This window comes from Bufo bufo, chromosome 1 (genome assembly GCF_905171765.1).
Source record: "Bufo bufo chromosome 1, aBufBuf1.1, whole genome shotgun sequence".
In the NCBI taxonomy this organism is placed as follows: domain Eukaryota; kingdom Metazoa; phylum Chordata; class Amphibia; order Anura; family Bufonidae; genus Bufo; species Bufo bufo.
The window spans coordinates 184,637,598-184,652,523 of record NC_053389.1 but is presented as its reverse complement, the minus strand read 5'-3'; the positions used below and the strand labels follow the sequence as shown (position 1 = coordinate 184,652,523).

Sequence of the window (14,926 nt, the reverse complement as noted above, 5' to 3'; positions counted from 1 at the left end):
GAACCTCCTTTGGCAGCAATAACTTCAACCAAACGTTTCCTGTAGTTGCAGATCAGACGTGCACAACGGTCAGGAGTAATTCTTGACCATTCCTCTTTACAGAACTGTTTCAGTTCAGCAATATTCTTGGGATGTCTGGTGTGAGGTCATGCCACAGCATCTCAATCGGGTTGAGGTCAGGACTCTGACTGGGCAACTCCAGAAGGCGTATTTTCTTCTGTTTAAGCCATTCTGTTGTTTATTTACTTCTATGCTTTGGCTTGTTGTCCTGTTGCAACACCCATCTTCTGTTGAGCTTCAGCTTGTGGACAGATGACCTTAAGTTCTCCTGCAAAATGTCTTGATAAACTTGGGAATTCATTTTTCCTTCGATGATCGCAATCCGTCCAGGCCCTGAAGCAGCAAAGCAGCCCCAAACCATGATGCCCCCTCCACCATACTTCACAGTTGGGATGAGGTTTTGATGTTGGTGTTCTGTGCCTCTTTTTCTCCACACATAGGGCCAGATTGATCATTACTCTGACAGCTCACTCCACTTTAACATATGGCTAAAGTCAGTTTTAGCCAAGTCAGATTTATGATCGGCCCTTTAAGACTGTAATAAATGTGGTTTGACGGTAGCAGTTTATCCATCACTAAGCAGCTTTACAAAAGTCGCACATCTTTACGAAAAAGTCGCATGTTTTTATGAAAAAGTTGCATGTTCTATTAAAAAGTCTCATAAGATAAGCATGGTCCTCACTGGAGTGAAATTGCGACTTTTTTTGCGACTTTTTAAATAGTCCCAATAGTAAATCTGTCTAGAGATTCATTTACATAAGAAAACACGCCCACTTTCAGAAAACTGGCGAGCATAGTGCAGAGCAGAAAAAAGTCGGACATTTGTGCGCAGTTTTAGCGTTTGGGACTTTTTTGGGACTTTTTCACTCCATTATTCTGACCTGAGCTAATGATAAATCTGGCCCATAGTGTTGTGTGTTTCATCTGTCCACATAATATTTTGCCAGTACTGCTGTGGAACATCCAGGTGCTCTTGTGCAAACTGTAAACGTGCAGCAATGTTTTTTTTGGACAGCAGTGGCTTGCCCTGTGGTATCCTCCCATGAAATTCATTCTTGTTTAGTGTTTTACGTATCGTAGATTCGCTAACAGGGATGTTAGCATATGCCAGAGACTTTTGTAAGTCTTTAGCTGACACTCTAGGATTATTCTTCACCTCATTGAGCAGTCTGCGGTGTGCTCTTGCAGTCATCTTTACAGGATGACCACTCCTAGGGAGAGTAGCAGCAGTGCTGAACTTTCTCCATTTATAGACAATTTGTCTTACCGTGGACTGATGAACAGCAAGGCTTTTGGGGATACTTTTATAACCCTTTCCAGCTTTATGCAAGTCAGCAATTCTTAATTGTAGGTCTTCTGAGAGCTCTTTTGTGCGAGGCATCATTCACATCAGGCAATGCTTCTTGTGAACAGCAAACCCAGAACTGGTGTGTTTTTTATAGGGCAGGGCAGCTGTAACCAACACCTCCAATCTCATCTCATTGATTAGACTCCAGTTGGCTGACACCTCACTACAATTAGCTCTTGGACATGTCATTAGTCTAGGGGTTCACATACTACTTTCACCTGCACTGGGAATGTTTACATGGTGTGTTCAATAAAAACATGGTAACATTTAATTCTTTGTGTGTTATTAGTTTAAGCAGACTGTGATTGTCTATTGTTGTGACTTACATGAAGATCAGATCACATTTTATGACCAATTTGTGCAGAAATTCATATCATTCCAAAGGGTTCACATACTTTTTCGTACAACTGTATGTGGTATTGTTTTAATTGGACTAACCCAGAGAATGAAGGGCATGGGTCAGTCAGTTTTGCCACATAGGGAATGCTGTAGGGACAAAACCCATAAAACCCTCATACAGCTATATATCGTATTTTTCGCCCCATAAGACGCATTTTTCCCCCCCAAAAGTGGGTGAAAAGTGCCCCTGTGTCTTATGGGGCGAATGCTGGCAATTTACATAGCAGTCTGCGATGCTGCAGCGTTGCAGACTGCGATGTATTAGTGAGGAGGGTCTGTAGTAGGCGGGGAGAGAGGCGGGCAGTGCAGGCACTGTACTCTGGCCCGCCGCTCAGTATGTACTGTATTATACCTAGTGTTAATCATAATATCTAAACTGCACTCCCCCTGCTCCCCATCTGTACCGTACTTACCGGTACATGTCACACTCCGTCTCCTGTAGTAAGCGCTAGCAGGCAGGCCGGGCTGCAGGCGGCCGTAACTCACTGAGGTCACGTGCCTGATCCGCCTACTTTATGAATGAAGCAGGCGGAGCAGGCACGTGACCTCAGTGAGTTACGGCCGCCTGCAGCCCGGCCTGCCTGCTAGCGCTTACTACAGGTGACGGAGTGTGACATGTACCGGTAAGTACGGAGCAGGGGAGCACAGTTTAGATATTATGATTAACACTAGGTATAATACAGTACATACTGAGCGGCGGGCCAGAGTACAGTGCCTGCACTGCCCGCCGCTCTCCCCGCCTACTACAGCCCCTCCTCAGGGATCTATGGATGGGATAATGATGGGGGGAGGTCTGTGGATGGCATTATGATGGTGGGGGGGATCTGTGGATGGCATTATGATGGTGGGGGGGATCTGTGGATGGCATTATGATGGTGGGGGGGAATCTGGATGGCATTATGATGGTGGGGGGGAATCTGTGGATGGCATTATGATGGTGGGGGGAATCTGTGGATGGCATTATGATGGTGGGGGGAATCTGTGGATGGCATGATGGTGGGGGGGAATCTGTGGATGGCATTATGATGGTGGGGGGGAATCTGTGGATGGCATTATGATGGTGGGGGGGAATCTGTGGATGGCATTATGATGGGGGGGGATCTGGATGGCATTATGATGGTGGGGGGGAATCTGTGGATGGCATTATGATGGTGGGGGGGAATCTGTGGATGGCATTATGATGGGGGGTCTGTGGATGGCATTATGATGGGGGGGGATCTGTGGATGGGACTGTTATGGAGGGGATCTGTGGATGACACATATAGCAGTGTCATCCACAGATCCACTACCCCATAACAGTGCCATCCACAGCTCCCCCACATAACAGTGCCATCCACAAATCCCCCACCCCATAACACAGCATCATCCACAGATCCCCCATAATAGTGTCATGCACAGACGGCCATTAGTTCAAACCCACCAAAAGCACACCTTTTGGTTAAAAATATAATTTTTCTTATTTACCTCCTCAAAAACCTAGGTGCGTCTTATGGGCCGGTGCGTCTTATAGGGCGAAAAATGCGGTAAATGGAAAATAGAAAAGTTGGGGGAAAAAATTAAAACATAAAAAAAAAAAACTCTAGTATCCAAGGGGGTTAATGACAAATTGGATCCAAATAATATGGGCTCTGATAATCAAATACACTATATACAGTACTGTACTTAAAAAGACGCAGTACCTACCTAATACGCCATATTGTGCCTTTCCCATCTTATAAAGTAATGGCATATCCCACTGCATTAGGACTGGAGAGGGTCATTGAGATCTCCACCAACCCTGGTAATGAAGGGGCTGCAGTGCTGGTTTAGCACTCTGTCCCCTTCTGCATTTTTCGCATACATTGGTGCTCTGAAGGGAAACATTGTGAATGGACTGCAGTGCGGAATATATAACTATATATTAGCGGGTTCAGATGCACAGTGGCCCAGAGTAGAGAGACCTTCACATATTTGGTGAGTATAGCACTCAGTATAGCACATTTACATTATTGCTTACAAAAAAAACAACCATATTGGGTCTCATTTATCAAAACAGCCTAACTGTAAATTTATTTTAGTGGCCCAAAGCAATCAGAGTTCAGCTTTTATTTTTTCATAGCTCTTTAGGAAATGAAAGCTGAGCTCTGTTTAGTTGCTATGGGTAACTAATCGTTTAACTATTTTGATAAATGAGGTCCATTCTTTTGAAAATCTAGGGGGAGATTTATCAAAACTGGTGTTAACCCCTTAAGGACTCAGCCCTATTTCACCTTAAGGACTTGGCCATTTTTTGCAAATCTGACCAGTGTCACTTTAAGTGCTGATAACTTTAAAACGCTTTGACTTATCCAGGCCATTCTGAGATTGTTTTTTCATCACATATTGTACTTCATGACACTGGTAAAATGAAGTAAAAAAAATACATTTTTATTTATAAAAAAAATACATTTTTATTTATAAAAAAAATACAAAATTTGGAAAAAATTTGGAAAAAATTGCAATTTTCCAAGTTTCAATTTCTCTACTTCTATAATACATAGTAATACCTCCAAAAATAGTTATTACTTTACATTCCCCATATGTCTACTTCATGTTTGGATCATTTTGGGAATGATATTTTATTTTTTGGGGATGTTACAAGGCTTAGAAGTTTAGAAGCAAATCTTGAAATTTTTCAGAAATGTTAAAAAACCCAATTTTTAGGGACCAGTTCAGGTCTGAAGTCACTTTGCAAGGCTTACATAATAGAAACCACCCAAAAATGACCCCATTATATAAACTACACCCCTCAAGGATTTCAAAACTGATTTTTACAAACGTTGTTAACCCTTTAGGTGTTCCACAAGAATTAATGGAGAATAGAGATACAATTTCAAAATTTCTCTTTTTTGGCAGATTTTCCATTTTAATAATTTTTTTCCAGTTACAAAGCAAGGGTTAACAGCCAAACCAAACTCAATATTTATGGCTCTGATTCTGTAGTTTACAGAAACACCCCATATGTGGTCGTAAACCGCTGTACGGGCACACGGCAGGGCGCAGAAGGAAAGGAATGCCATACGGTTTTTGGAAGGCAGGTTTTGCTGGACAGTTTTTTTTTGACACCATGTCCCATTTGAAGCCCCCCTGATGCACCCCTAGAGTAGAAACTCCAAAAAAGTGACCCCATTTTAGAAACTACGGGATAGGGTGGCAGTATTGTTGGTACTAGTTTAGGGTACATTTTTGGTTGCTCTATATTACACTTTTTGTGAGGCAAGGTAACAAGAAATAGCTGTTTGGCACAGTTTTTATTTTTTGTTATTCACAACATTCATCTGACAGGTTAGATCATGTGATATTTTTATAGAACAGGTTGTCAAGGACGCTGCGATACCTAATATGTATACTTTCTTTTTATTTATGTAAGTTTTACACAATGATTTCATTTTTGAAGCAAAACAAAACATGTTTTAGTGTCTCCATAGTCTGAGAGCCATAATTTTTTCAGTTTTTGGGCGATTACCTTGGGTAGGGTATGATTTTTGCGGGATGAGATGAGTTTTATTGGCACTATTTTGGGGTGCGTGTGACTTTTTGATCGCTTGCTATTTCACTTTTTGTGATGTAAGGTGACAAAAAATGGTTTATTTAGCACCGTTTTTATTTTACATTTTTTACGGTGTTCATGTCAGGGGTTAGGTCATGTGATATTTTTATAGAGGCGGTCGATACGGACCCGGCAATACCTAATATGTATACTTTTTTTATTTATGTAAGTTTTACACAATAACAGCTTTTTTAAAGGGATTCTGTCACCTCCTTTTACGATTTTAAGCTGGCACCATCGCTATGTTGACTAAAGTAGATTATTTCCAGGACTCTTCTTTTTACTTTATTTCGTTTAGTAGTTTTGATGTAAAAGCCATTTTTATGTTATGCTAATTAGGGTCCAAGGTGCCCAGAGGGGCATTTTTCTCACTCTCCGGTTCCCAGTGACGCCCCCCTGCAGTGCCCAAGACAGCCTCCTGATAGTCAAAACACCTCCCACAGCCCGGCAAACGGTTCCGCCCCCTCCGCACGTCATAATCTACATTATAGATATGCCCCGTCCTCCTTCCTGTCTGCAGCCAGAAAACTCGCGCAGGCGCAGTACCGCCTGCGGGATCATCAACGTCCTGAGGGCAACAGCGCTCAGGTCACATCACTGGGCTCGGCGCATGCCCAGTGAGACTTTTGAGGCTGTTGCCCTCAGGAGGTTGATGATCGCGCAGGCGGTACTGAGCCTGCGCGAGTTTTCTGGCCGCAGACAGGAAGGAGGACGGGGCATATCTATAAGGTAGATTATGATGTGGGGAGGGGGCGGAACCGTTTGCCGGGCTGTGGGAGGTGTTTTGATTATCAGGAGGCGTTCTTGGGCACTGCAGGGGGGCGTCACTGGGCACCGGAGAGTGAGAAAAACGCCCCTCTGGGCACCTTGGACCCTAATTAGCATAACATAAAAATCGCTTTTACATCAAAACTACTAAACGAAATAAAGTAAAAAGAAGAGTCCTGGAAATAAGCTACTTTAGTCAACATAGCGATGGTGCCAGCTTAAAATAGTAAAAGGAGGTGACAGAATCCCTTTAAAACAAAAATGATGATGTTTTACTGTCTCCATATTCTGAGCCATATTTTTTTTTATTTTTTGGGCAATTGTCTCAGGTAGGGGCTCATTTTTTGCGGAATGTGGTGACGGTTAGATTGGTACTATTTTGGTGGGCAAACGCCTTTTTGATCGCTTGCTGTTGTACTTTTTGTGATGTAAGGTGACAAAAAAATGGTTTATTTAGCACAGTTTTTATTTTTTACGGTGTTCATCTGAGGGGTTAGGTCATGTGATATGTTTATAGAGCCGGTCGGTGTCGACACGGCGATGCCTAATATGTATACTTTTTTTTTTTTTCCCTATTTTTTAAAGTTTTTGTTTATTTTTACTTAAAACTTAATTTTTGGGGGGGAAAACTTTATTTTTTCAACTTTTTTTTTCACTTTATTTTTTGTCCCACTTTGGGACTTGAACTTTTGGGGGTCTAATCCCCTTTACAATGAATTCCAATACTTCTGTATTGGAATGCATTGGCTGTATGAGTAATACTGTGTGTATTACTCATACAGCTTCCGGCTTGTGAGATCCAGGATCTCACAGGCACGTCACAGGAAGGCAGCGGTGATGCCTCAGGAAGGCATCGCGCTGCCCTCCATGCCATCGGGTCCCCCCTACAGCCGCATGGGGACCCGATGGCATCGCCGCCGCAGCAAACCGCAGGTCTGACCAGCCCGGCGTTGTGACAGGATGCCCGCTGAATGATTTTAGCGGACATCCTGTTCCTATTAACCCCCGACGCGCCGCAATCTAGTTTTAAAGTTATGACATACCGGTACGTCATGGGTCCTTAAAGGGATTCTGTCACCAGGTTTCACCCCTGTCAGCTAAACATATGCTGATGTTCAGGGCCTCATCAGGATTCCTAATGTGGGCTTCTAAATGTGATCTGTAGCCTTATTTTGCTAAAAAACAGGTTTTACTAACCTGTCACTCAAAGAAATAAGGTGCCCAAGGGGATGTCAAGGGATGCAATGTGCCGGCCGCACCCACCGCCGTTCGTGCCCAGCACCGCTTTTCCAGACTTCTGCACCGCCTCCTAATCCTCTGTGCCGCCTCTCGCTCTCCCTCCCTCCTCCTGCTGTAAGATCTCGCGCATGCGCACAGGGCTCTGCCTGAAGCGCCCGTGCGGACTTCTCGATTTGGCTTCTTAAAGCGAAGTGCGCATGCGCCGTCACTTCGCTCAACCCAGGTATGACCTGCACTTTGGCGCCAGCCTCTCAGAGCCCTGTTCGCACGCACAATATCTTACAGCAGGAGGAGGGGGGAGGGAGAGCGAGAGGCGGCACAGAGGATTAGGAGGCGGTGCAGAAGTCTGGAAAGGCGGCGCTGGGCACGAACGGCGGTGGGTGCGGCCGGCACCTTGCATCCATTGACATCCCCTTGGGCACCTTATTTCTTTGAGTGACAGGTTAGTAAAACCTGTTAGCAAAATAAGGCTACGGATCACATTTAGAAGCCCACATTAGGAATCCTGATGAGGCCCTGAACATCAGCATATGTTTAGCTGACAGGGGTGAAACCTGGTGACAGAATCCCTTTAAGGACTCGGGAAACATGCCGTACCGGTACGTCATAAGTCCTTAAGGGGTTCTCCAGGAATTAAAAAAATGAAAAGACTTAAATATTATTTTATAATATATATATTCACAAATACCTTTCATTACTTAGAATGGCTTGTTTTGTCTAGGAAGCAATCATTAGGAGAAATAAAATGGTGGCCGTCCTATTAGTACACACAAAACCTGTACTAATCGCACAGGAGGACAAGTTACTTCACCATAATCAGCCATAGTGCTGCCTCATCCTCCTCTCTGCTCTGCTTGTCAGGAATCCTGAATACAAGTGAATCTCTGTGGGAATGGAGATGAGTAGACATGAGAGGAGGGTGAGGTGTGGCTAATGAGCAGCAGCATTTGTATGCAGTCTACATTACCACAACAACACATTACCAGAGCCTGTCCTGTCCCCTCTGTACTTCATGTCTCCTCATGAACTAAATTCCCCAGAGATTCAGCTAAAGTTCTTATCTGTATTCAGGATCATAATCCCTGACAAGTAGAGGAGGAGGTTGCAGCCCTTTACCTCAGTGTTGTAAGGTAACTTGTCCTCATGTGTGATCAGGACAGGTTTTGTGTGAACTAATGAGATAGCGGCCATTTTGTTTCTCCTGATTGCTCCCAAGACAAAACGAGCCATTATAAATAATGAAAGGTATTTGAGAATATATTTTTGATAAAGTAGTATTTTCATTTTCTTAATTCCCGGAGAACCCTTTTAAGGAAAACTGGCTTTGTTGCCCATAGCAACAAATCAGATTCCACCTTACATTTATCAGAGCTCTTTTGGAAAATTGAAAGATCACTCTGGTTGCTAGGGGCAACTAAACCAGTTTTCCTTTACATCAATTTTGATACCCCCCCCCCCCAGTGTTCTAAGACAAAATGGCTGATGATAAATCGCACATACTAATGCACTAGCCCCTAAGCATAACACAGTTCATTTGGAGCATCCATTTACAAGGCGACTCCATCCACAAATATAAATATAACCAACACATTTTTTTTTTTATAAATTAGGTGTTGTTGAGACAGTGAGTGTTATTCTGCAGTACTCTGGGAAACGCCAGGCCATCGCCACCTGTATTATTCTGACTGAACTGCCAAATCAAGCCGCTATCTGTGGTACCAAAGGAATCATTCAGGTATGAAATGGTATTACGGAAGGGAAAAATGGGTAAATGTAAATTATTGCTTCTTCTAAAAACTCAAATCGGCTCATTCTGTAACAAAATGGCTTGGGAGTAGATTGTTCTTGTGAACCTGCATTACATTGTGTTTTGGACTGGTGGTCAAGGGGAGCCAGCAACACTAGAGGACACCTCAGAGTTCTTTGACTGAGGAATCTAGCACATGACCACACTAACCCCCTCCATTGTTTTCAATCGGATCTGTGCTGATGTGTCTGTGATTTATCTTCCACCACTGTGCCAAGAAATAACATGTCCTTTCCTGGCACGGTGTCCATTCGCATTCAGTGAAGCTAAACTGCAAATGAGTCCATCGCATTCAAATTGAAAATTGTTAGAAACAGGGTTTTTTGCTAAGAAATATATGCCAGATTTTGCCAAAGACAAGTCACCATGTGAACTAGCGCTAACTGTCTGATTTCAAATGAAAATTATTTTCTACTTTTGAAATGTACTAGATGATGATTCCTGTTCCGGGTCCAAATATATTAGCCAAAGCAGCAAATGCCTACAAAGAGCATCCCTAATTCTGGGGGACCCAACATGTCCAAGCATTACATAAAAGGCACACTGATTTAAAGGCTATGTACACCTTTTGGGGGCAGTTTTTTTTTTTTTTTATTGCATCGTACTCATTTTGAGCTAAAAAGCATTTTTTAAATCGATCTTTTTATTTAAAAATATGGCATTCTTTTTTCTGTACAGAGCTGACATGATCTAGTAGCACCCTTTGGATTTGCTATCTTTTCTGTCAGACCAGGAGCTGATGGACTCCTTATCTCTGCTCCCTGACCTCTTAAACACTCCTAACTCAGTTCTCAGACCTCTTATTAGTTTAGCGATAAGGTTTATTAGATGACTGGCACAAAAGTGAAAATGAAAGTACTAATCACACAGTTTGAAAACAGTTAACCCTTTGTGACAGAACAGCTCAATATTTTTAATAAAGGTCAATTGAAAAAAAGATTTTTAGCCAAAAATTAGTAAAATGCAATCATAAAAAAGAATTGCCTCTGAGGGTATACATAGCCTTTAAATAGTAATTGTGTAATCTCAATATATTGGGACCATACGAATTTATTAATGAGTAAAATATACACTGAGTGACAATAGATAAAATAGCCTAAATGCCAAATAAAAGGTTCAAATAAAAAGTTGATAGCATAAAATATCGAATTGCATACAATATCCTAAATACCAAGTAAGATCCACCTAGGTTCCGATTAATAATACATGTACGAATATGTAAAGCTGGATGGTACAGTATTTGTGGCTCAACTATAAGTGTGCCTATATTATTGGTAAAGGCTGCAAAATTGAACCGCAATAGTCTTTAATAGTAATACTTTGCCTCCATTTGTGTCTTATGGAGGCTCTCTGTTCAATTGCAGTATTTAAATATCCTCCAAGTGAGATCGTGGCACAATATCAATGTGTTGGATAATTAGTAATTGTTTAGCGGCATCCCGCTATACTCACAGATCAGCGGCGTCCCGCTGAGCTGTTCCAGTTGTTCTATTTCCAATAGTTCACACTTTGGTTAGTATGCTGCTAGAAATATTCTTGTATGCCTTCTCCGTATCCCTCAGTAGCTCTGGAAACCGCTCCGGTGTAGCAAAGAGCCGGTGTCTTACGAGCTCAGACCTTCCTTCTCCCGCGCTGATGTTTGTTTGCACGTGTTCGCCTGGTTTATGGCAGTGCAGTGATTTTTCAATTCGTCGCGCGTTGGGTTTGATTTTCAGGGTTGGTTTGGCATCAATTTCTTTAGCAGATAATATTCCAATACAACTGGAACAGCTCAGCAGGACGCCGCTGATCTGTGAGTATAGCGGGACGCCGCTAAACAATTACTAATTAACCAACACATTGACATTGTGTCACTATCTAACACATTGATATTGTGCCACAATCACACTTGGAGGATATTTAAATACTGCAATTGAACAGATAGCCTCCATAAGACATAAATGGAGGCAAAGTTTTACTATTAAAGACTATTGCGGTTCAATTTTGCAGACTTTACCAATAATATAGGCACACTTATAGTTGAGCCACAAATACTGTACCATCCAGCTTTACATATTCGTACATGTATTATTAATCTGAACCTAGGTGGATCTTACTTGGTATTTAGGATATTGTATGCAATTTGATATTTTATGCTATCAACTTTTTATTTGAACCTTTTATTTGGCATTTAGGCTATTTTATATATTGTCACTCACTGTGTATATTTTACTTATTAATAAATTCGTATGGTCCCAATATATTAAGAGTGCCCAGTATTTCTTATCCAATTACACTATTCATTGAGAGGAAGGGTGATTCCTCTTTACTGAGAGCACCTCTACCCTGATTGGTGTGTCATTCCTGTGCGCCACATTTTTCACATAGGAATTGTGTAATACCTAATCAGACCTGTAATAGTGCTGCAGAGGAATTAAGCACTTGCTGGAAGGTTCATCCACAGATTACAGTTAATTGCTGGTATCCTCAGCAGTAGGAAACCCCAGGATCAACTTATTGTTTAAAGACCATTTTAACAAAGTGTTGTCTAAAATGGACAGTCATGTAATTGACACATGTGTATCCGGTTTCTCATACACAATTGATTGGCTAGATTTTTAAAAACCTGATCTAACCATAGTTTATTTTTCTCCAGATACCTTCCTTTATGTGGACACCTACATCCCTAATAGTTAATGGAAAGGAAACTAAATACCCTCCACCCCCTACTACAAAACACATGTACTTCATTAACAGCACAGGACTGAGCTATGAAGCGGAACATGTGCGGCAGTGTCTGCTGAAAGGTAATGGAATGGGGACTTTTGTAGACCATTACTTATTGGCCAGCCTAAATATGAACATACAATGGACCAACTAAGAACTCTCATAGGGGTTACTAAGGTATTACAAGGTCTTGCCCCACCATTGAAATCTGCCTGAAATATCCCTATACAGTATTATTCCCATCAGATTAGCAAATAGATTGAGGGTATGTACATTGAAACAACAAAAACAAAAAAGAATAAGATAAGAGGTATTATAAGATTATTATAATGTTATAAGAGCTCCATGCATATTCCCAATCTTGGCTCTAAATATGAGTTTGGTACAGCAGTCTCCAACCATGTGAACCATTTGCAAATTATGGGCCACATTAGGTAATAGTAACATGGGGGAGATGTATAAAACCTGGTGTAATGGAAAACTAGTTTAGTTGCCCATAGCAACCAATCAGACCCCGCCTTTTATTTTCCAAAGGAGCCCTGAAAAATGAAAGGTGGAATCTGATTGGTTGCTATGGGCAACTAAGTCAGTTTTCCTTTACACCAGTTTTGATAAATCTCCCCCACAGTTTGTAAGCCTGAAAAGACATCTGTCCATCCAGTTCAGTCTGTTATCCTGCAAAGTTAATCCAGAGGGAGGCAAAAAACCCTCATGAGGTAGAAGCCAATGTTCTTCATTTTAGGGGACACCGTCAGAATAAAAGTACGACCACACAGAGCGATTGTGGGTTGATCGTCCACATGACCATCAACGACCCTAGAATTCTAGTATCTGCAACCTGTAATATTATTACACTCCAGAAATACATCCAGGCCCCTCTTGAACTCTTTTAGTGAGTTCACTTAATAAAAGGGAAAACCCTATGTGTCTAGTGACAATGGCTTTTAACCCAAAAAGTCAGTTTTTACCCTAGTATCATTTTAAGTAATGTTATATCATCCTTGGTATCATGAGGCACTATAGTACTTAATGCCGCCACATGCAGTGAGCCTGAGAGCGCTGTGCTGTACAGAATCCTAACATGCTTATATACAAGACCCCCAAAGGTTTATAACAGGAGGGAGACTGATGAAATGTGCACTTCGTAGCATTGCCCGAATGAAATGCCTACGAAGATGTCCAGTATGGTTATGACTGTACCTAAAAGGTGTATTTTATGGGTCACCTCGTGGCCTCCGGTCCATAATCACCACCAGAAGTACCCCATTTGTTTATTAGCATTATCAATGTGGTTCCTTTTATTACACTCACTTATATAGCACTGACATATTCCACAGCACTATACAAACATCATCATCACTTGCTGTACCCCAGTGGAGCTCCCAAATTTCCTATCAGTATGTCTTTAGAGTCTGGGAAGAAACCAGAGCACCCAGAAGAATCCCAAGCAAACACTGAGAACATACAAAGCCCATGCAGATGTTGTTATTGGTCAGATTTGAACTTAGGAACCCAGTGATGCAAGGCAAACCACTGTGCTGCTTAGAAAGCTTGTTAGAACCACATAAATGTGTTTCTGGTCTATGGTTTATTTCAGGTTTGAAAGAAAGCCCAATAATGAGCTTAGCTGAGAGTGAGCTGTTGGCCAGCATCATAGAGGAGGTCCACATTCAGCTTGGTCTCTAGAAGATGAAAGAATGAAAGACTGGCCAGTCTTAATTGCATCAATACATGTTCTTTTCAGAAGATACCAAACACTACTTTGACAAATGTGACCATCAATATAGGTAAAGCTTTCTCAAACATACAAGATGCTGAAAAAACTAAAGACTAATTCATGGAAAACATTAATAAAGTTTACCTCCAGTCACCAATGAAGTCAACCATGCTTCTGAGTCCTATGGGTAATAACTGTGTGCATTCAATGAAGTCTCTTATATGATTTGCACCATACATCTGCATTTAGGACAGTCTGATATCCATTGCTATGATAATAATACCTCTTGAGTTACTCAAATGGTCTTCCTCCTCTAAGGTCTTACTGACAGAGACTGAACTATCCACCATCCCTTTAACTACATAGATATGTTTAATTTACAGGGATTCTCTTTGAGACAAAAAAAAGTTCTATAATGTGGAGGGGACTGTGTAAAAAAAAATATGAAAAAAAAGAAAAACCTCAGTACTCGCCTCATAGATGCCCACTGCTTCGTATTTCTCTGGTCTAGAGATGACATATCACAAGACATGTGAATGTTGCAGCCAAAATACCAATGCTGGACCAACAAGAAGAGAGCAGGGGGAGAATCAATGAGGAGAGTACTCAGACCCCAATATCCATGATGGTACCAGCAAAGGAAAAAAAAAAACTCTCCACAGGCAGCCATGGGGACACTCGCTTCACACTGTTGGCAGCAGGACCTGACTCTGCGTTATAACACTGGGACCATCAGGTCCTGTGGCTCCAATGAAGAGCAAGGGCTCCCTTGCTTGCAAGTGGTGGTGATTGTTTTTTTTTATCTTAACCTCCGAAAGGCTGTAAAAGGGGTTGTCTCACTTCAGTAAGTGTTATTTATCATGTACAGAATGTCAATACAAGGCACTTAATAATATATTGTTATTATCCATATTGCTTCCTTTGCTGGCTGGATTAATTTTTCCATCACATTATACTCTGCTCGATTCCATGGTTACAGACCACCGTGCAATCCATCAGTGGTGGTCGTGTTGTCCTCCTCCAGCATACCACCTATGCAGAGCAAGGCGGTGTCACGCTGTTCTGCACCTCGTTTGCCTGGGCAAACTGAGTCACACTGGGGAGGAACTGCTCCTCGTCCTTCAAGAGGAAATTAAATCTTGACTGTCTCCTTGTCAACTGAAAATTGGAACTGACAACGGGAAGAACATCATGTTGGCACTGTGTCAAGGAGGGCTGACCCATGCGCTTGTAAAGTGGTTCCTGAAGTCTTCCATCCAGCTGCAAGACATCCTGAAAATGAAGTGTATTTAAGACAGGCACTCTACACCTGAA

The 14,926-nt window shown here is 41.9% G+C and overlaps 1 protein-coding gene across 1 annotated transcript in view; it reads left to right on the top strand.

Annotated features, from left to right (window-relative positions):
• Positions 1–13,812, top strand: part of LOC121001904 (trans-1,2-dihydrobenzene-1,2-diol dehydrogenase-like) — a 79,403-nt gene extending 65,591 nt beyond the window's left edge. Inside the window, exons 5-7 of the mRNA XM_040433146.1 lie at positions 8,993–9,117; positions 11,825–11,975; positions 13,493–13,812. Coding sequence (XP_040289080.1) covers positions 8,993–9,117; positions 11,825–11,975; positions 13,493–13,581 — 365 coding nt within the window. The 3' untranslated portion in view covers positions 13,582–13,812. The remainder of the gene's footprint in view (positions 1–8,992; positions 9,118–11,824; positions 11,976–13,492) is intronic.
• Positions 13,813–14,926: the final 1,114 nt, after the last annotated feature.